This window comes from Pieris napi, chromosome 20, assembly GCF_905475465.1.
Source record: "Pieris napi chromosome 20, ilPieNapi1.2, whole genome shotgun sequence".
Classification (NCBI taxonomy): Eukaryota; Metazoa; Arthropoda; class Insecta; order Lepidoptera; family Pieridae; genus Pieris; species Pieris napi.
This window is the reverse complement of record NC_062253.1, coordinates 5,488,032-5,510,282: the sequence shown is the minus strand read 5'-3', so window position 1 is coordinate 5,510,282 and position 22,251 is coordinate 5,488,032. Positions and strand designations below refer to the sequence as shown.

At 32.6% G+C, this 22,251-nt stretch overlaps 2 protein-coding genes across 2 annotated transcripts; both read left to right on the top strand.

The window, feature by feature from the left end:
* The first annotated feature begins 1,820 nt into the window (after positions 1-1,820).
* LOC125059755 (juvenile hormone esterase-like) lies at positions 1,821-4,521 on the top strand. The gene is made up of 3 exons (XM_047664304.1): positions 1,821-2,033; positions 2,448-2,722; positions 3,483-4,521. Exons 1-3 carry the CDS (start codon positions 1,827-1,829, stop codon positions 4,519-4,521), a joined length of 1,521 nt encoding a protein of 506 aa, XP_047520260.1. The 5' UTR covers positions 1,821-1,826.
* Positions 4,522-11,197: 6,676 nt separating this feature from the next.
* LOC125059754 (juvenile hormone esterase-like) lies at positions 11,198-15,065 on the top strand. Its single transcript, XM_047664302.1, has 4 exons — positions 11,198-11,442; positions 12,619-12,893; positions 13,644-14,681; positions 14,855-15,065. The coding sequence occupies exons 1-4, from the start codon at positions 11,236-11,238 to the stop codon at positions 15,063-15,065; spliced, it is 1,731 nt and encodes a 576-aa protein (XP_047520258.1). The 5' UTR covers positions 11,198-11,235.
* The last annotated feature ends 7,186 nt before the right edge of the window (positions 15,066-22,251 follow it).

Below are 22,251 nucleotides of genomic sequence, written 5' to 3'. Positions count from 1 at the left end.
AAATGTGTGTAAAAAAAATTCAATACGTTATTTTTACCTAAAAATTTCATACATAAATACTTTTTCTTAAAACTGTTGGTTAGACATGGTGGGAACGACATCGGTTGGTAGCAGTTAAGCCGTCCTCAGTGACTTTATAACTGTTGTATTTCTTTTGCAAATGAGATAAATATATCAAACAAATTCAATGCATCTTATTGATTCAAAGGTATTGTATTGGAATATATTCAATGTCGAATCTGGGCTTTCAGGCACCTTGTATTATAATTAATAAAAAATTGCTTGATTGAGGCGTTAGTGCAAGAGTAGCTCTTTAGATCTGGGTGATCAAGTGATTAAAATTTTCTATAGTGTATTTACACTCTTAGCACGTAGCATTTGCTTTGTAATCGGATATATAGATTTCTGGATATTATCTGATTTGTGTCACAAAAATCTAACAAAAAATGCACTAAAAACTGCATTTTATAGTTGGTTCATTTTTTTAAACGAATTTATTATGCATACAGCATTGTACTAAGTTATGGGTACAATGATGTGCTTTCATGTATAAAAATGAAGTTTATAATATTAGTTGCAAACTTGAGAGCGGGTTCAGTATTGTTTAATGGAAAAACTTCTGTAGTCTATACACTTCTTGACGTGAGACGGCTTGTTTCAGAATAATCCTCATTTCAAAAGATACTGTTAATGTTAGTGTTAGTGTAATACAACATCTAGTACAAATCCAATGATTACGGCAAAAACTGGTAGTGAGTATGCAAACTTAATGATAAAAACAAAAATTATTTGAGCTGGAAAACTGAAAATTCTTACACATTTAATTTAAAATATTGTTACGAGCTAGTGGATCGGATAGAAAACGCCGTAGATTTCTTCAAGGGTTTATTTTCAATTAAATTTACGAGGAATTTGTTGTTGGAAATTACGCACAAAAATTCACTAAAAACACATACACAAAATACTGCCACTAATTACTTTAATTACACACACTTCAACACTGTACTTTATCACTAGTCTTCACTATATTCGCACTTTATCACTTCGGTGTTTATCTCTTGATATCGCATTCGAAACTGAACTAATCGGTTGCGTTTCGGCTGGCTTATATATCCCTGGGAATAATCTTGAACGATGTTCGCGAACTCTCTAGGCGGGAGCGCTACTGAGTAGCGATCTCACAATTTTAGAACATGCGTACTCGCTATCTCTTTTGCACATTGCTCCGTCCTTGTCGTACGGCGTTCTAGAGTGCTCGGTCTAGTTTCGAGAAGGTTCCGATTTCCCTCTCTCTCGCGTATCATACCGTCCTTGTCCCACACCTAGTAAATTCGTTCTAGAATATTCCTTCTTCAAAGGGGTATAACCAGGCCTGAAAACGCCTGAAAACGCCTGAAAACGGGTCTCCACAAAAGTGAACCAGTCGTCTACACTTGTTCTGAAACTGCCTGAAAAATTTTCAGCCTCCTGAAAAACTAGGGTAAGTTTCTGTAAATTACAATTTTCTAATATGTGATTGACCCTCTCCTGAAACGGTCAGAAATCACATTTCAGCCTGCTGAAAAGTTCTCTAACTAGTGGAAATGTCTAAAAACATTGCAGTCGACCCGTCTTCGTAACAATATAACCAAGGACAACAACAAATTAATTACATGCCCAATCACTTAACGATTACGATTACAAAAGTAATTACCTAATACATTAATGAAAACTACCAAAATTACATACCAATACATAAATGAGTGCTAATTATTATTATTTTGTTATAATCATTAGTTTTGGAACCTAAGATATATCATACTAATTGGAGTCACGGTTCATGCAACATGGCTGTCATAAAGAAAAAGATTGTAGTTTTTCACATTATAGCAATTATTAATTTATGTGAAAACACTCAAGCCTTTTTTGGTGATATAGTGAATACCAATAGTGGACTCGTCAAGGGAAAATTAAATGAATTTGAAGGGTTTTATTATTATTCGTTTGAAGGGATACCGTATGCTGAAAATACTGCCGGCGAGAATAGATTTAAGGTATGTTTTTTTTTATATTTATGTATATGATGCTTTTGTTAAAATTTTAATTTTTAAAATTTACGCTTTACGGATTATATGAATTATAATATATGAATATTGGTCTAATTCATGACTACCTCTTGTTAAATATGTTTACTATTGTATGATATTTATTTTAAGCTAGCCTGTGTTCGACTGGCAAGGATGTCCAGCTCAAGGATTTTTTATGTTTTTTTTTTTTTTTATGTCATACTGAAGTTACCTTCAAAATTTCGCGCGAAGTTTCGACTCTTAATCACCCGAAATACTAATTATATTATAATTTCAATAAGAAAAGCATACAATTATTTGTTATAATATTTATTTGTATAATCATTGTTTTTTAACAGTACTAAATTAATCGATTCTAATATATATCACGACTTTTGCCAGCCGCCTGTCCCCAAGAAATCGTGGTCTCACATACTTGATGCAACGCGATACGGACCTGTATGTCCACAAATGGAAATAAAGTATAAAAGAAATCAGATGAACGAAGATTGCCTGAGTCTAAATATATATGCACCAGCAAATATAACAAAGCCGCTACCAATATTTGTATTTATTCATGGCGGTGGCCACTTCATGTCTTCAGGAAATACAGACTCGATGTATGGTCCTCAGTACTTACTGCAAAAAGATATTATTTTTGTGACAATGAATTATAGGTATGGTTATTTAACTAAATTGTAATCGGTCATCGGTTATTAAGAAAAATTACATGAAATTATTATATATATATATATATATACGATTACTTCCTCACCCAGCAAACGTTGTTTTGCCATGTATATTATTTCTAGGAAACAGTTTTTAGTTCAATAAAACTAACTATTCTACACTAATAAAAAATAGGGGTCGATCGTAGAGGGGTGAAAATAAGGGGTTGTACCTAAGTATTTTTGAATGTTGTATCATTAAAAAAAAACAAAATTTTTTGGGGTGAACACCCCTTATCACTTAGGGGTTTGAAAAAGATAGTAGTCGATTCTCTAACTTACTGCGTAAGAAATTTCATAAGAATCGGTTTAGCCGTTTCGGAGGAGTATGGGAACGAAAATTGTGACACGAGAATTTAATATATATATAGAGATATTTATATACGTAAATAGAGATCAATAACTGAAAACCTGGCTTAGGTTTAAGACTTTATTTCTCAAAAAAGACAAAAATGACATGAGAATATTACTTAGGATTAACAATAAATTATCGTCGTTTTTAAAATAATCACAATAAAAAGATAGCCGTACATGCAATAAACTTAAAAGTAACCAATGAAATATAAGTTAATATAAGAAATGAATTTAAGTTAATAATGAATTCTCATCCTTTTGCGGTCATCTACATATCATCATTCTCTGGTAACAAAATACCTGGAAATAATTATTATTGCAAGAATTTTATCTACCATATAAATCTTTATTCCAGATTGCATGCTTTCGGATTTTTATCACTGAATACGGAGGATGCTTGTGGTAATTCTGGACTTAAAGATGTAATCCTTTCTTTAAAATGGATAAAACAAAACTTGAAATATTTTGGAGGTGATACAAGTAGAATAACAGTTGGTGGCCAAAGTTCAGGAGCTACATTGACAAATCTGTTAATGTTGTCAACTAATACTAATGGACTTTTTCAACAAGCAGTTTTGCTATCTGGTGGCGCTTTTAGTCCTAGAGGTATAATTAGATATCCCGAAGATAAAGCTTTCGTACTGGGTAAAATATTAGGTATTAAAGGCTATGATACTACTACCTTATTAAATCGTTTAAGGAAGATGAACGCATTTGAAATTACTGATGCATTCGAACAAATGTATAGAACCAATGATAACATCTTAGCTCCGTATTCAGCGTTTATTCCTAGTATTGACAAAATGTGTGCCCAACCAAGTATAGAAGATGTACCAGCTAAAATACTCGAAAACAGAATTCCACAAGTTCCAATATTAATTGGCCACAATTCAAACGAAGGTGCTTTCATGATGATAACAATTTTTAATCATCTTAAGGAATTAGAAAAGTTAAAAACAGATTTAGAAAGGCTTATACCAACAGATATACAGTACCCACCAGGTTCCAAGAAGGCGAAAGAATTAGCAAAAGCAATTACTTATTTTTACTTTGGTAAAACCAATATTGCGGGTGACGAGTTTTGTTTGATGTGTTTAATTGATTATATATCCGATATTTCATATGGTGCAAGCAATGATGCTTGGATAAGGAAATATAAAGAACAAAGTAATAGTAAGAATCTTTATTTATATGAATTAGATTTTGATGGTATGCTAAATTGGGCAAAAATCACATACGGACTGAACACAACTGGAGCTGTCCATGCTGATGAGTTAGGATACATTTTTCTTACCAAATCGACGAAACCATTTCTTGATAATATCGACAGTAGAAGCAAGAAAATGCTGGTCACAATGACTGATTTTATAACTGACTTTATTAAATATGGGTGAGATATCATTTCTTTTTATCTGAATAACCGTAAAAGTTAGGACTTTTTTGGCCTTTGACTTTGATCTATACTAATTTAAAACGGGGATCGAAACTATGGTGAACTGATGGTGACATTAACACCGTCAGTTTAATAATAAACATGTATGTATTTTATATAAAATTTAAAATTTTACAGAAACCCAACGCCTCCACATAGAAATAATGACATAATATGGCCCGAATATGGTAAAGAAGGAAACTTTTTAACAATAAACGATAATTTGAGAGTGATGCGACGTGGGACGACTGTTAGAATGGCAAAATTAAACTTTTGGAACAAAGTGTATGAAGACTATTTCAGTTACGTTAACCGCGGTGGAAAAATTACGCATAAAACTATGCAATAGAATCTAATATACTCTTGGAAGTTGAATTTTTATTTTTATAAATTAGAACCCTTTAACCGACTATGTAAGCAGTCAAGAGCTACATACATAATGACATAAGCCTTTGAGAGACATAACTTAGGAATACATTAGGAGTACATTATTTATTATTAGTTGCTGATGTTTAAATACACCCGTCCGTGGCACGGGAACGTAAAGCAGTGCTTCGCGGTCTCATGGAACACTCCGGTCGAGTCGGACATCCGTCCGAAGAGGAACTAGGAATTCCTAGGAAATTTATAAACTTTCGTAGGATTCTGTTATATCCCGGTGAAATATGCACTTGTTCATTAACATCGTGTGTGGCCTGTTAAAATAAGGATTATCCAACTAATTTTTACACATGCAATTACCGGGTTAAAAACATTTAAAGAAGATTAAAGTAAAAGTCGCAAGTTTGCAGTGTTTGATAAATAATGGTACCTACCTTAGAAAAATGCAACGTCAGTTACTACGGTATGTCTTAGAACAGCACTCTATTGAATAATATAAAAGGTTGCATTTCTTAGACCTCGGTCTGAACCTTTGGCGCTCAAACAAGATGAAGCTAGTTCCATCCGGTTTCAATTTTACACAAGTTTTCCACGTGTTGCCTTTTTACGTTGGCCCGTTTCTGTCGGGAAATTACACACTAACATTGTTTTAACGTGAAATTTTTTTTCGAAACTGAGGCAAAGTAGCGGTTTTAATGCTTTTTACAGTTCATATATTCATTATCATTTTGGTATAACAAATACTAGGGACTTTTATTGTATTTCGGATATAAGAGGGATACTACAAGTATGCAATATTACTGTGAATTGTTTTATTTTATGTGTTTGAACTATGGCTCATACTCCCGACTTGCGTAGCTAGTAGTAGCTACGTAAATCGGTAGAAGAAGAAAAGATACGGTCATTCATTTGCACCCTCATAACCAACAAATGTCAACACTTTGTTGTCTCTTTGACCAATGCAAGAAATGTCAAAGAAAGAAATATCATACCTCATACCTCAATGTTATGAAAGGTCATAAGACTAGGTATACAATGAGCATGGTTTGAATACAACATATTATTTTTTTGTAGACCAAACTAAACTAATAAAACTATTCTACACGTTCGCAAATTCCTCGTGATTTTAACTTGTCCCTTTTAAAGCAAGTCCGCTCCCGTGTGTAAATTTAAATAGCAGGAATTCACACGTGAACTCACCTCGCGTGAAGTTTCCGTTGGAATCTAAAGCGAGCTTCGTTTTTGTGATTTATAAAGTGATATTGGCCTAGGCATCGACCCCGTGGATTAGATGCTAACGCACATGTCGCTCTTGTGTTTGATTCCCGGCGATTTTTTTGTGTTAGGAAAAAAAGTTGATTAAATAGACGCACAAATGTGACTGTAAAAACATTTGGTTTAAACATTTATTTTCTATTCTTACAGTAAACGAATACTATTTTTTTATTGATAAAAAGCTTGCCAACGCTCGGTACACTGATATATTGGCACTTAAACATTAAAAAAAACAATAACTTTTAAAAATTACAAAAAACTAAACAAATTTTTTTGGTGTGAGGGGAGCAACTATGAAAATCCAGACCTAGCTCGTTCTTCAGAATGCTTAATCTGGATCGGTGAGCTTTGACCAAAACGCGTTCTACGCAAAGGAGGGACAAGCGGAATAATGGGATGTCGAGAGGGTACACGAAACTTAAATTTAGATAGAAGGTTCGGGCAATCAATCTGATTAATTAATATGTTAACTGCAAACGATATATCAATTAATTTTCTGAGATTTTCAACTTTGTTTTCGAGATGCCACTGAAGAAAACCTCTTTTGTAATCTCTTAAGTCGTAGCATATGCGTCGCATAATGCGGCCTCCATACCTTATTCTAGAATGTAATATGGAATACTGTATACTAATGCCATAGAAAACTTATAACTAATTCAAAAATATATTAAAATCGATCATATTTGAAAAAACAGAACAAGAAAAAAATAAAAATCTTTTTTGTTTAGGATTGTTTGGCTTCGACTATTTTCCTTACAATCGACTGTGAAAAAAAGCTTTTTAAGCTCTTATAAGCGATTAGCTATATACTCCTCTAATTTAGTATCGTTAAAACAATGCCTAATAATTTAATAACACGAAAAACACATTACCATAAAGTATTATTGCTATTATTACGAAATTTCCGCGAATATGTTTTAATTAAACCGAGAGTTAAACACATTAATTGTAAATGGAATATTAATGCCGGTTACCTTTCGTAATGAAAAGCCGAATGTAAACAATAACATACTGCAGTCGATCTAATAAGAGAAATCCCTAACGATTAATTATGTATTTTCCAGTTATTAAATTATAGCTATAAAATTACGCAATAATTCCAGAATAAAAAATACAATAGCTTATACCTAATAATAAAAAAAACCAAACCGCTACAACCTTTTTATGTCTGAGCTTCAGATTTCTGTATCTGTTTCATGATTATTTGTCAATCTAATAGGCAAGTAGATGATCAGCCTCCTGCGCTTGACACACGTCAACTTGGGTCTAAGACAAGCCGGTTTCCTCACGATGTTTTGCTTCGACGTTCGAGCGAATTTTAAATTCGCACACAGACAGAAAGTCCATTGGTGCACAGCCGGGGATTGAACCTGCGACGTCGCACACTGCTCTGCACGACTAATAATAAAATAATATTAATTATAATCTCCTGCGAACTCAGCCGGAGTATAAACAAATTAATTACATGAAATCTAATTAATTAATGTGTATAACGAATATAAGGTTAATGAATTCGTTCAAATTGTATTTTAATGTAAGACGGAGTGAGTAGGTAGGAATAGATTAAAGAACGAGGAACGAGGACAGCACCTAAATAATGGCGCAGGCAGACCCATTAGGAACACGCGTGAAGAATAGAAGGTAGAAAGTGATAAGTTAGTTTCGTGACATTTTGTGAACTCGTTCCGAACCCGAATCGACTATAAGCCCAAACGGCAGTTGTGGAAACCAGTGTCAAATAATTCCTTTAATATTAATTGACTAATTAAATTTAAAAGGTTTTAATGTTTTAATCTTAGTTATGATAAAATACATAACTTGTAATAATAATAGTGACTGTGGAGTCATTATTATTATCGACCATTGAATAGTCGTTAATTTATAGATTTAGAAACATTGACAAATCAAATAAACCTCTGAACGGTTATGAACTAATTTTACTTTGATGCTATTAAATTATAATGACAATGGTAATTTACACTAATGCCATTGCTCCGACATTAATAACACGAAGACGAAGTTACTATTACTACAGACTATCAAATAGTCTCTTGACTTGTAGATGTAGCAACATTGACAAAGCAAATAAACCACTGTTTTGTACTAATTTGAATTTGATATTAAATTATAATGGCAATGGCAGCTGATACCAGCGACATTGCTCCAAATATATTATAATGCAACAAGAACTCCTCAAAAACATAGTGCGCAGGCATGAGTTGCGTCAGTTCTCAAATCAAAATGTGTGTTTCCAAATTCAATACGGGAATCGGAAAAATTACACTTTACTAACATTTGTCCCTCACCGTGCCAGTAAGTATAAATTTTTCTAAGAGCGAAAGTATATTAAACCCGACGTGTTTTTTTGATGTAGTTCTCTCAATATCCGTAGCGTTAATCACAATCGTAACCTTGAATCGCGAAGTACGAAAACTCAACATTTAAGTCGTGATATTGCTAGTAGCCTAATTTTCCAATATAATATTTTTTTTTTTCGGATTATTGAATTGTCATCGATCTTTGACAGGTGCGCAAAGTTTGAATTAAATCTGTCCGTTAAAAGTGGGTCAAAATCGAGTCCGAAGGAGTCGGTTACATACATACATACATACAGGTGAAGCTAATATAAAGCGTGTAATACAAGTTTGCTTAAGCAAAGAAAAATCTTCTTAAGTGTTTTTCTCATAAACGTTTGACGCTTTGTCAGTCTGTAATTAAACGCAGTCTTCGCAGTCACGTAGTAGAATGTTATTGTTAGGTTAGAGAGCGATATACTAAATGAACTATTTGTCATCTTTAAAAGCAATTTGAAATTCAATTAATTCGTTTTGTTGGTTTTTCTCTTATGAATTGTCTCTTGACTATAAATGATTAAATATAAGATTCATATTTTAAATTCTTAGTTTTATTTAAGAAATTATTTATTATCTTATGTGTGTAATTGCTAACAATATAGGCAAGGAAAATATAGTTCTTTTTTAAAACATAGTTCGCTTACAACTAACGAGATTTATTTTAATTGTTATGGATATCTATAGGCAACTGGTATATTTACGATAACCATTTTGTCTTTGATTTATTGATATGATATCCTTATAAACACAGATCGATGTCATATCTTAGCACTTCTCTTCATTAATGTTATATTAATGTAGTCTGGCTAATGAAATAAGATAATTGAATTACTTGAAGACTTTCGGATGGCAACAGAGAATGTCATTGAATTTCTAGTAAAAGACTAAATACGTTACTATCAATGTAAAAAATAATATAATAAAATCAAGTGTCAAGTAAGTTTAATCCACAAAATATATCAAACTTTTAAGGGTACCATACTATTTTTTTTTTAATTTGCCGCGCTTTTTCGTTATCTTCTTTCATTAGCCAGACTCTAGCATAGTTCACGTCTTTTCTTTGGATACAAGTGCTGGTTCATAATAAGTAAAAACGACAGGAATTTTTTTACTTAAAAGGGTTCCCAAATCTTACACATTGTAATGCATATGCACTTATAATGAATAAACACATTTTTATTTATTTATTTATAAAAACAGTTTCAGTCGACCCTAAAAATAAAACTACTCTTAAATCTTTTTTAACAAAAGTACTTTTCCGCTTTTTGTCCAACTGTGTTTACGCTGTAATGACTATGTGAAATTGACAAAAAATGCCACATTTAGACCAATTTAGTCTTTATTAATTAACAATAATAACGCTACAGTTTTTAGCAACAACTCATTGGATACACGTTTAAAATTGAGACATAGCAATTGCAAGCAATAAAATCTTGTCGCAAATGGTTTGGCAGGCAATAAGTGGGAGTTGGCACGGCCACCGCGACTTTACGACCGATAAAAGGAGCTTTACTGCACTGCAAATGCGATTATTTGCACTTCCTAGCGACTTACTTCAACATCAAAAGGATGACAGATTTAATACTATGTTCAAGAAGCGAACGGTTTGAGGCCCAGTAAAAAGTGCATAATTTTATTATATTTTGGCTGCAATCAAAATTCGAAGTATATTTTATTTGTGGTTTTTAATTTAGTTTATTTTGTTTATAACGTTATAGGTATTAAGATTACCTAAAAAATTTCATACATAAATACTTTTCCTTAAAACTGGTGGTCTGAATGACATCGCTTGGTTAAGCCGTCCTCAGTGACTTTATAATTATTGTATTTCTTTTGAAAATGAGATAAATAAATTAAACAAGTTCAATGCACCTTATTGATTCAAAGGTTGATGTGTATTCAATGTCGAATTCTGGGATTAAAGGCACCTTGTATTAATTATTATTAATTAAGTGGAATAAAAATAGCTTTATTGAGGCGTTAGTGCAAGCGTTTTTTTAGTGCAAGCAAACAGAAAGGCTTTGAAATCGTATTGATAGATTTCAGGATATTATCTGATTTGTGTCATAAAAATCAAACAAACTTGCACTAAAAACTGCATTTTATAGTTGGCTCATTTTTTTAAACGAATTTATTATGCATACAGCATTGTACTAAGTTATGGGTACAATGATGTTCTTTCATGTATAAAAATGAAGTTTATAATATTAGTTGCAAACTTGAGAGCGGGTTCAGTATTGTTTAATGGAAAAACTTCTGTAGTCTATACACTTCTTGACGTGAGACGGCTTGTTTCAGAATAATCCCCATTTTAAAAGATACTGCTAATGTTAATGTTAGTGTAATACAAGATCTAGTACAAATCCAATGATTTCGGCAATAAAACTGGTAGTGCGTATGCGAACTTAATGATAAAACAAAAATTATTTGAGAAAATAGAAAATTCTTACACATGTAATTTAAAATATAACCAAGGACAACAACAAATTAATTACATGCCTAATCACCTAACGAATACGATTACAAAAGTAATTACCTAATACATAAATTAAAAATACCAAAATTCAATACATAAATGAGTGCTAATTTTTTTTTTTTTGTTATAATCATTAGTTTTGGAACCAAACATATAATATCATATTAATTGGAGTTACGGTTCATGTATCATGGCTGTCATAAAGAAAAAGGTTTTAGTATTTCACATTATAGCAATTATTAATTTATGTGAAAACACTCAAGCCTTTTTTGGTGATATAGTGAATACCAATAGTGGACTCGTCAAGGGAAAATTAAATGAATTTGAAGGGTTTTATTATTATTCGTTTGAAGGGATACCGTATGCTGAAAATACTGCCGGCGAGAATAGATTTAAGGTATGTTTTTTATTTACATATTTATGTATAAGATGCTTTTGTTAAAATTATAATTTTTAAAATTTAAACTTTACACTCCTAGGGTCTAACTTGTAAAGTTCTTTAAGGATGAGCAGGACAAATATACATATTTGCTTCCTACTTAAAGCTGAATTCAAGGACATTAAAAAATAAATTAGAGATGGATTAGGTCCCTAACGCACAGTACTGTAATTGTTTTAATTCCTTGCTTTAGGAGATATGTCGGTACTCGTGAAATCGTACGCCTCGTAGACGCAAGAGATGGAGGATGGGATTTTTAGTGTTGTCCTAGAATCGACATTCAGGAAGTCGCGGGCACGTTTTGGAAACAACACTCGCGTATATACCAGCGTGTTGATTATTTTTGATAAACAATCAGTGATTTTAAAAGAAAAAAGTGTAAAAAATCTATTTTATTGGTGAGGTTTCTAACAAAAAATCAACGCCGGATGCTGCATCGTCCAGTAAAATATTTGTTTTGGAAAATGTTCAAATTTGCCCCCCATTGACTAATAATGACAGTGATTCTGATTATGAAATATTTAACGATAAACCTTTTTCGTTGGAGCACACGCAGTTAAACAGCACTGACGCTTCTAAAAAAAACTAAATGAATTGTTACCATTTTTCGCGTAATGTGCAAGCAATCAATTTGCTTACCATGTTTTAATGAAAAACACTTTGCATAATTAATAAAACTTTTAGAATCGATAACTGAGATATTATTTTATTCCCATCACTACTTACTACACATATTGAACTATCTTCGGGTGCGGTACGAGATACAATCGATATCTAATATTTTTTTGGTATTTGTAGTTTATTCAAATGTCGTAACTGCGTGCGAACCTAGCAAAATATAAAGCAATTAGCTATCTTTCACCCACAAAAAATTCAAAATATATGTCATTGTTTTTTTGGAAGAAATATAAAAAATAATAAATAAAGAATAAAAAAAAAAATAATAAAAATAAGAAATAATTTATATTTTCAAAAGTGTATTTTTTGGAGACTGATTAGGTCTCAAACGCACCAGAGGATAGGCTTGTTACGAGATCTTTTAGGTCTCCAACGCACCAGCTGAAAGTTCTTTAAAAATGATGGCGCAGTGAACGTGTTAAACGATTCTACTATATATATTACGACTTTTCCCAGCCGCCTGTCCCCAAGAAATCATGGTCTCACATACTTGATGCAACCCGAACCGGACCTGTATGTCCACAAATGGAAATGAAGTATAAAAGAAATCAGATGAACGAAGATTGCCTGAGTCTAAATATATATGTACCAGCAAATATAACAAAGCCGCTACCAATATTTGTATTTATTCATGGCGGTGGCCACTTCATGTCTTCAGGAAATACAGACTCGATGTATGGTCCTCAGTACTTACTGCAGAAAGATATTATTTTTGTGACAATGAATTATAGGTATGGTTATTTAACTAAATTGTAATCGGTCATCGGTTATTAAGAAAAAATACATGAAATTATGATATATATATGATTACTTCCTGACCCGGCAATCGTTGTTTTGCCATGTATATTATTTCTAGGAAACATTTTTTTTAGTTCAGTAAAAATAACTATTCTACACTAATGAAAAATAGGGGTTGATCGAAGAGGGGTGGAAATTAGGGGTTGTATGTATTTTTGTATGTTGTGTCATAAAAAAATTAAAACAAAATTTTTTGGGGTGAACACCCCTTATCACTTAGGGGTTTTAAAAATAGATAGTAGTCGATTCTCAAACTTACTGAATGTGCATAAGAAATTTCATAAGAATCGGTTTAGCCGTTTCGGAGGAGTATGGGAACGAAAATTGTGACACGAGAATTTTTTATATATAGAGATATTTATGTGTACGTAAATCGAGATCAATAACTGAGAAACTGGCTTAGGTTTACGACTTTATTTCTCAAAAAAAAATGTCACTTACATGAGAATATTACTTAGGATTAACAATAAATTATCGTCGTTTTTAAAATAATCACAATAAAAAGATAGCCGTACATGCAATAAACTTAAAAGTAACCAATGTAATATAAGTTATTATATGAAATTAATTTTTGCCTCTCATCCTTTTACGGTCATCTACATATCATCATTCTCTAGTAATAAAATACCTGGAAATAATTATTATGTCAAGAATTTTATCTACCATATAAATCTTTATTCCAGATTGCATGCTTTCGGATTTTTATCACTGAATACGGAGGATGCTTGTGGTAATTCTGGACTTAAAGATGTAATCCTTTCTTTAAAATGGATAAAACAAAACTTAAAATATTTTGGAGGTGATACAAGTAGAATAACAGTTGGTGGCCAAAGTTCAGGAGCTACATTGACAAATCTGTTAATGTTGTCAACTAATACTAATGGACTTTTTCAACAAGCAGTTTTGCTATCTGGTGGCGCTTTTAGTCCTAGAGGTATAATTAGACATCCCGAAGATAAAGCTTTCGTACTGGGTAAAATATTAGGTATTAAAGGCTATGATACTACTACCTTATTAAATCGTTTGAGGAAGATGAACGCATTTGAAATTACTGATGCATTCGAACAAATGTATAAAACCAATGATAACATCTTAGCTCCGTATTCAGCGTTTATTCCTAGTATTGACAAAATGTGTGCCCAACCAAGTGTAGAAGATGTACCAGCTAAAATACTCGAAAACAGAATTCCACAAGTTCCAATATTAATTGGACACAATTCAAACGAAGGCGCTTTCATGTTGAAAACAATTTTTAATAATCTTAAGGAATATGAAAAGTTAAAAAGAGATTTAGAAAGACTTATACCAACAGATATACAGTACCCACCAGGTTCCAAGAAGGCGAAAGAATTAGCAAAAGCAATTACTTATTTTTACTTTGGTAAAACTAAAATTGCGGGTGACGAGTTTTGTTTGATGTGTTTAATTGATTATATAAGTGATATTTCATATGGTGTGTATAGCAATGATGCTTGGATAAGGAAATATAAAGAACAAAGTAATAGTAAGAATCTTTATTTATATGAATTAGATTTTGATGGTATGCTAAATTGGGCAAAAATCACATACGGACTGAACACAACTGGAGCTGTCCATGCTGATGAGTTAGGATACATTTTTCGTACCAAATCGACGAAACCGTTTCTTGATAATATCGACAGTAGAAGCAAGAAAATGCTGGTCACAATGACTGATTTTCTAACTGATTTTGTTAAATATGGGTGAGATATCATTTTATTTTATCTGAATAACCATAAAAGTTTTTTGGTCTTTGACTTTGACCTATACTAATTTAAAACGGGGATCGAAACTATGGTGAACTGGTGGTGACATTACCACCGTCAGTTTCATAATAAACATGTATGTATTTTATATAAAATTTTAAATTTTACAGAAACCCAACGCCTCCACATAGAAATAATGACATAATGTGGCCCGAATATGGTAAAGAAGGAAACTTTTTAACAATAAACGATAATTTGAGAGTGATGCGACGTGGGACGACAGTTAGAATGGCAAAATTAAACTTTTGGAACAAAGTGTATGAAGACTATTTCAGTTACGTTAACCGCGGTGGAAAAATTACACATAAAACTATGCAATAGAATCTAAGATACTTTTGGAAGTTGAATTTTTATTTTTATAAAATTAGAACCCTTTTAACCGACTATGTAAGCAATCAAGAGCTACATACATAATGACATAAGCCTTTGAGAGACATAACTTAGGAATACATTAGGAGTACATTATTTATTATTAGTTGGTGATGTTTAAATACACCCGTCCGTGGCACGGGAACGTAAAGCAGTGCGCGGTCTCATGGAACACTCCGGTCGAGTCGGACATCCGTCCGAAGAGGAACTAGGAATTCCTAGGAAATTTATAAACTTTCGTAGGATTCTGTTATATCCCGGTGAAATATACACTTGTTCATTACATCGTGTGTGGCCTGTAAAAATAAGGATTATCCAACTAATTTTTACACATGCAATTACCGGGTTAAAAACATTTAAAGAAGATTAAAGTAAAAGTCGCAAGTATGCAGTGTTTGATAAATAATGGTACCTTAGAAAAATGCAACGTCAGTTACTACGGTATGTCTTAGAACAGCACTCTATTCTATTGAATAATATAAAAGGTTGCATTTCTTAGACCTCGGTCTGAACCTTTGGCGCTAAAACAAGATGAAGCTAGTTCCATCCGGTTTCAATTTTACACAAGTTTTCCACGTGTTGCCTTTTACGTTGGCCCGTTTCTGTCGGGAAATTGCACACTAACATTGTTTTAACGTGGAAATTTGGTCGAAACTGAGGCAAAGTAGCGGTTTTAATGCTTTTTACAGTTCATATATTCATTATCAATTTGGTATAACAAATACTAGGGACTTTTATTGCATATTTCAGATATAAGAGGAATACTATGATGGATATAATATAATAGGATATATTTTGAATACTATGATGCAATACTATCAAATAAAATTGAAATAAATCGCTTTATATTATAACTGTTTTTGATAGGACTTCTAGACTCTTCAAGGCCAGTAGGTGAGTCTTCGGTGCCATATCAATTTTTTTTCGGCATTAGAACACAGGATATCTTAATTACTATGTATCTAGTAATGTATAATTTAAACCTCATTTATAAATAATTAAAAGCGAAAGATTAGTGTAATTTACGACGATTTTTGACGACTCATTGGTCTAGTGGTAGTACGTACCCCTGACTGCAAATCCACTGGTCCCGGGTTCGATCCCCGGCTGAGACGAACATATCGATGTGATGAGCATTTGGTGTTGTGCTTAGGTCTTGGGTGTTTAAATATGTATTTATATGTCTATCTATCTATAATATGTACATATATCCGTTGCCTAGTACCCATAACACAAGCTTCACCAGCTTAGCATGGGACTCGGTCAATTGGTGTGAATTGTCTTAAAAAAAAATTAACTGATCTAGTTTTTATAAAGTGTATAAGTATTTTTTTATATACAGAACTGGACAGCCGTTTGGCCTCAATCTTACCTGATGTTATGTTAGATGCGGCCTTTTGGGGGCCATGTATAGGAGATGCCTATTAAAGCCGCTTAAATAAACTCATATTAAACTATCTAGGGACAATGGAAGGAGGCAAGAAGTTCCACTCCTGTGCTGAAACAACTAACGATGATCCAAATCGTGCACCAGGGGATGCCAACAACGAAGGGGAGTAACTCCAGTGTGCTTCTAGATGAGCGATATTTGCAAGGGGATGACGGAATCAGGAATTATATAATTGCAATTTTTTTTAATAAACTAAAACTAAAATTTTTAAATCAAATTTCGTCATAGAACAAAAAAGACTTAATTTTTAAGTGAATAAAATAATAAACTCCTACAGCCAGTACCTTTGAATACTATAATTGGCTTTCGGCGTATCTTAGCTTTGAAGTAGAATTCCCAGGAGGGGGAAATTATTTGTGCGGGTTTTAATTAAAGCCTACGTGAAACACGTTGAGTTCTCTCGTTATCTAAAGAAATAAGGGCACAATTAAACGTGGTTCTAATGTTCCGACCATAGACTATAGAATTAACAGTTACCAAATATAATTTTCTTAAAATAATAGTGCGGCATTGTATCTGTGTGTCTTACGTGGTAACTTTTAAATTAACCATTTAACATTGGCTTATTCAAACTGAGTTTCAATTTAAATGTAACATTGAAAATGGCTTCGAAACAGTTTCTGAAAAATTATTACTTTTGACCAACCCAAAAGGATTTTATCGGTCTTGGACGAAAAAAGAAAGGCAATCAACAAATACATAGAAAGAAGGTATTTGTCAATTTGTCCAAGGCGCGATTTGGTTGTACGGCTGCTACAATAGTAGTTACAGATAAGTATTTCTGAAAACCCTCGTAATATATCTATTGCCTAAAATAATGTTTACTCGTATTTACATTTATCTGTTAGACTTGAGACATATAACATTCAATAGTATTGAAGCATACAAAATCTTACAGTTCGCTCTTGTCCGCTACAGTGAGGCGGATTTCTGAAACTCGGCGAATAAAGTGAGGAAAATGCCTTTTTATGGATGTCCGAAACTGTACGAGACTTCAGTATGCGAGTCATCGAGCTAAGGTCACCATATATATACAACAATATATATATATATATATATACAGCATTGCGTGTATGAATAAAGTATTCACAATTCAAAAAATTTTATATAACAGGGAGGGTTATCTGATGTTAACTGATACCGCTACCCATTAATAGACATTGCCAGTGGGCTCGCAAGTGCGTTGCCGGTCTTTGAAGTTTTATTTGTTATGTGTCAATATAAATTAAACTTCTTTATACAAAAACGAGCTTTACACTACTGTTTGTTTAAAGCGTACTCCTTCTAAAGGCCAGCTATTGGCAAAATGGTACACGGGTTACGTTGCCTTGTCTTGTAGTGTCTATAAAAAAATATCCGGAAAAATATAAAACCCACATAACACAAAGACAATATTAAGTAAACTGTGGTACATCTAAAGTATCCTATTTCCTGCAGGTGGCCCGCTGAAATTTAGCACCTTAGTCAACATTTTTATCGTCAACGCTATGTTCAAGTTTTGTTTTGTGCGATATAGGTCGTATACAAGTTCGAAGAATACGTGTAACGTTTATGAAGCTTATTAAGTTCGAAGGAACAAAAATTATAAAGACAAGCGTTTAATATAATTTAATGTTAAATTAGTTATGGGTAGACTTAATTCTTTATCATAGTTTGTTTTTTTTATAAAAAAGGACCTTTTGTTATGTGACACAGCTATGCATGGACACTCATATTGCCGGATGGCTTACAAGTTGCCGGGATATTAAGAATTGGTATGCTTAGTTCTGGAAGGAACCTAAGTTGAATTTCACCGTGGCAGTGCTTTAATACGCTTAGTTGTGGAACGACTGAACAACGAGATGGTACGTAATAAATAGTTTATTTTGTTAGCTTCTAGCTAGCATTTTAAGAAACTACTTGTTAAAGTTATAGCGAAGTTAATAGCGACAAAATGGCTTGACTACAATATGAATTAGATGTTGTTACTTGAAGACGAAGGGAACCTGAAGGCGATTCTTTCATTATCAGATTGCATAGAAGTTACGATATCCGTTGATAGATTTTTCGTATATGAACTACAAAAATTTATTAATCAAAACCTTTGCGATGTGTAATATAATAATTCTAAATTATCTATAATATAGACATTTACTACTACACAATAATTACCATTTTTATTGAATGAAAATTGATTTTATTATTGAATACATAAATCTCGTTATTCAATGCGATAGCAAACGCTGTTCTTGTCAGAGTGAACGCGACTCGCGGTATAGTCTGTGATAGACACCTCACCGCAGATACAGAGGGTTGCCAACGTTTATTAATTTCAATATATTTGCGCTTTAAACAAGACAAGAAAACTTAACTTACTGGTTGACGGCTTTACTGCTAAAAAATATATTACGAAACCCCTTAAACTACGAAGGATTTCCAAATGAAATTTCAATTACAAATATTAAGTATAGTAAAGGAATTTAGGTTTCGTCACTGTACTATGTTAACTTATCATATATCATCTCAAACGAAAAATTACATAAAAATAAAAATAATTGTTTACATTTTAATAATCGCATTTGATGATAGATTTGTCAATTGAGTCTTTTTTATGGATGTTTAGTTATTAAAAATTATTAAATCTTTATGTTGATAACCCTAGGGAAGAATTGAAATCAATAATCCCGAACAATAGAGTTTCCCTCAGACAGAAATCCACTTTTTTATACTTAGCACCGGTAATATCCTTTAGATACAAACTTTTATAATCTAGTTTTCTACTACACTTTAACATAATTTTGGAACACTTCTCAAACCCACCTAAGATCACGTAATATTAACGCAAAAATATGCACCACTGTGTATGCACGACATTTTACTTCTATTTCGCTAACAAAGCTTGCAGCTTCTGGTAGTGCGAGTGTCTATGGGCGGTGGTATCAATTAACATTAGATGAGCCCCCTGTAACATAAAAAATAAGTAGAAGAAAGAAAACATTCATTATATTTGCCGCATTCGTTAAGATATCTCAACTTATTTCCTTTTTAATATTGTGTCTCAAACACACAATTCGATCATTTACAATAACTATGAAAACTCACGTTACTGAACGGAAATTGAAAGGAGGCTGTCATGGAAGATTTTGGGCTTAAGCATCAATTTAGGATACGTATCCTTTGGTATTTCTCTATATTGGAGGATCAACTCCAAAAAATTGTAATAGGGTTGATCTTATCTACTAAATATATATATATTTGAATATATTATATTATATTTTTATATTTGAACTATATTTAGGACATTATTTGACGTTTCCGGGCTTTAATGAATATGTAACGTTAAAGGTTTATTGCACCAAAAATACAATTAAAATTAAGAATAAACATTAAAAAATTGCCACTGCTGTCTCTGATTGCTTCCATACAATGCAATCATTTCCTTTTGTCGAAATTATACTCAGAAAAGACCATGGGCGGATCGTGAATTTATCTCTGGGCTATTGCCCCCGTAATGTCCCCGTTAATCCCCGTTATTACAATAGCCCCGTAATAACGGGGAAGTCCCCCGTAATAGACGCACACGTGGAAAAAGTACACCGACCGAAAACAAGCGACGGGGAATTCCCCGTTCCATTAGATAGACGCGCATCGCACACGGTTAGATTGATCTCAGGGCTGGGACCTTGTGTTTGGATTTTTTAAATTCAAAATATCGCCTATTGTTTTCAGTGGGGACATGAGGCCCTTTGTATCCACGGGGCCCTGAGCTGCAACTCAAAAAGCCCGTAAGTAGATCCGCCCCTGGAAAATACTTCTGGCCCACTGGCATCTGCGTTTTGGGAAAGTGAGCCAATAAGACAATATTTTTTTAAATATTATATATTTATGATAGAATGCTTCTATGTATATAAAACTCTCGTGTCACAGTGGTTGTATACCGAACTCCACCGGAATAATAATCTAATATTTATTTGTGTTTATTGTTTATTGGGTAGGTCTTACCCCTAAGGGTGCAACAAACCCCGATTTTAATTGTGACACTTCTGTAACAATCTTCAACTCTCAGTGGTAATAAATCCCCACACGCTAATAATTAATATGTTTATTTATTATATAACTATCAAAACAATCACTTGAGAAGGGTTGGCCTATTGGTTTCAGCGAGTGGCTTATCCCTGAGTTCGTAGATGAAAATCTATCTTAGCTCAAGGTTTTATACAGTTTGGCTGTGATTTAATAAATACATCTCGTTGCCAGAATAGGTTGCCAGTGTAGCACGTCTTCAATTAGATGTGAATATTCGTGTGAACTTTGTAATAATTGCGTGTTGTTCCCATGAGAATGTAAGTGCGTACTCCTATTTTACCATGCCTACTGTTTTTATTACTTTGTTTTTTATTACTAATTAACTATTAATTACTTAAGATGTCATAGTGGTGTAATGGTTGCAGCTCCTTACAAACATTTTTAATTGCGATTAAAAAGAGTGACGGAGAGTTTATTGCCAGTTCTTCTCGTCCGTTTTCTCCTCTACTTAATTTGTTTTTCTTTATTGACGTTCACGAGTGTACATTGTGTTACCAACATGAATAAACGATATTGAATTTGAATTATTTTTCTTTGAATGTACTTAATGAGTGTGTGTTTTATATAACTGTTTCTGTACGAAGGATTTATTGCTATTTGTAAGTAGATTTTACCATTAAAACATGCTGTACCTACAAAGCAACACACTTAAAGGAACTAGTAACAGCGTTGTCTTATTTCAAGAAAATATGTCATTTATGGATGGTTGTTAAGCTACACCCAGGCGAGCGTAAATGTCACATTGTAATTTAGCGTTACGTCTACATTACAATGCTTGTTATGATTAGCAATTCATCGTATACATTTTTATCGAACTTTGTAAATTCATCGAAACGTCTATTATTCTGACTTAGTTGGGTGCAGTATTTTTTGGCATACCTTATCAATGGAATCAAATACAAACATGTATTATTTATTTATTTATTTGCTCAACGGTATTCCTACAGCTACTTATTAAACAATAGTCAAACAATTACACTGTACACAAAAGCCAAAACGGAATACACATTTAAACATACACAAAGCACAGTTTCACCTATACAAATACAAAAAATATACAAAAAATATATGTATTTATAATAAATTCTTAGTTCTAAGATTCATTGTTCATTATAATATATATTTAGTACAAAGGAAGAATTTTTAAATTTATCTTTGCAAAAGAAGCGTATCGCAATTTATATTCTTACATGTTCGTCATGGTCGAACAATATTAATCATAAATGTATTCGGTAATTATTTTTGTTATTTAATTTTGGAAACAATTGATTTATGTATAATAAATGTATGTACGTCAGACGTAAAATAAACCAAACTTAGCCTTTATCAGTTAGTACACCTTAATCTAAAACTACTCTATAAAAGTAATTTTGAATTAGTGGTCACTTACTTACTTACCTGTGACGGAAAAAAATATACAAGAAACAGATTTAAGTGACTCATTTCGTTATCACTACAAACATTTTATTAATTTATTTATTAACATTTCGTTGCATTAGCATAATAAAAAATTAACAAAATTAAATGAAAAGGAGGGTAGGGCAACTCGCGGCCTTATTGCTTTCTACCGATCTCTTCCAGGCAACCACTGTGAAAAAAGTATTAAATTAGATAAGGTAAGCA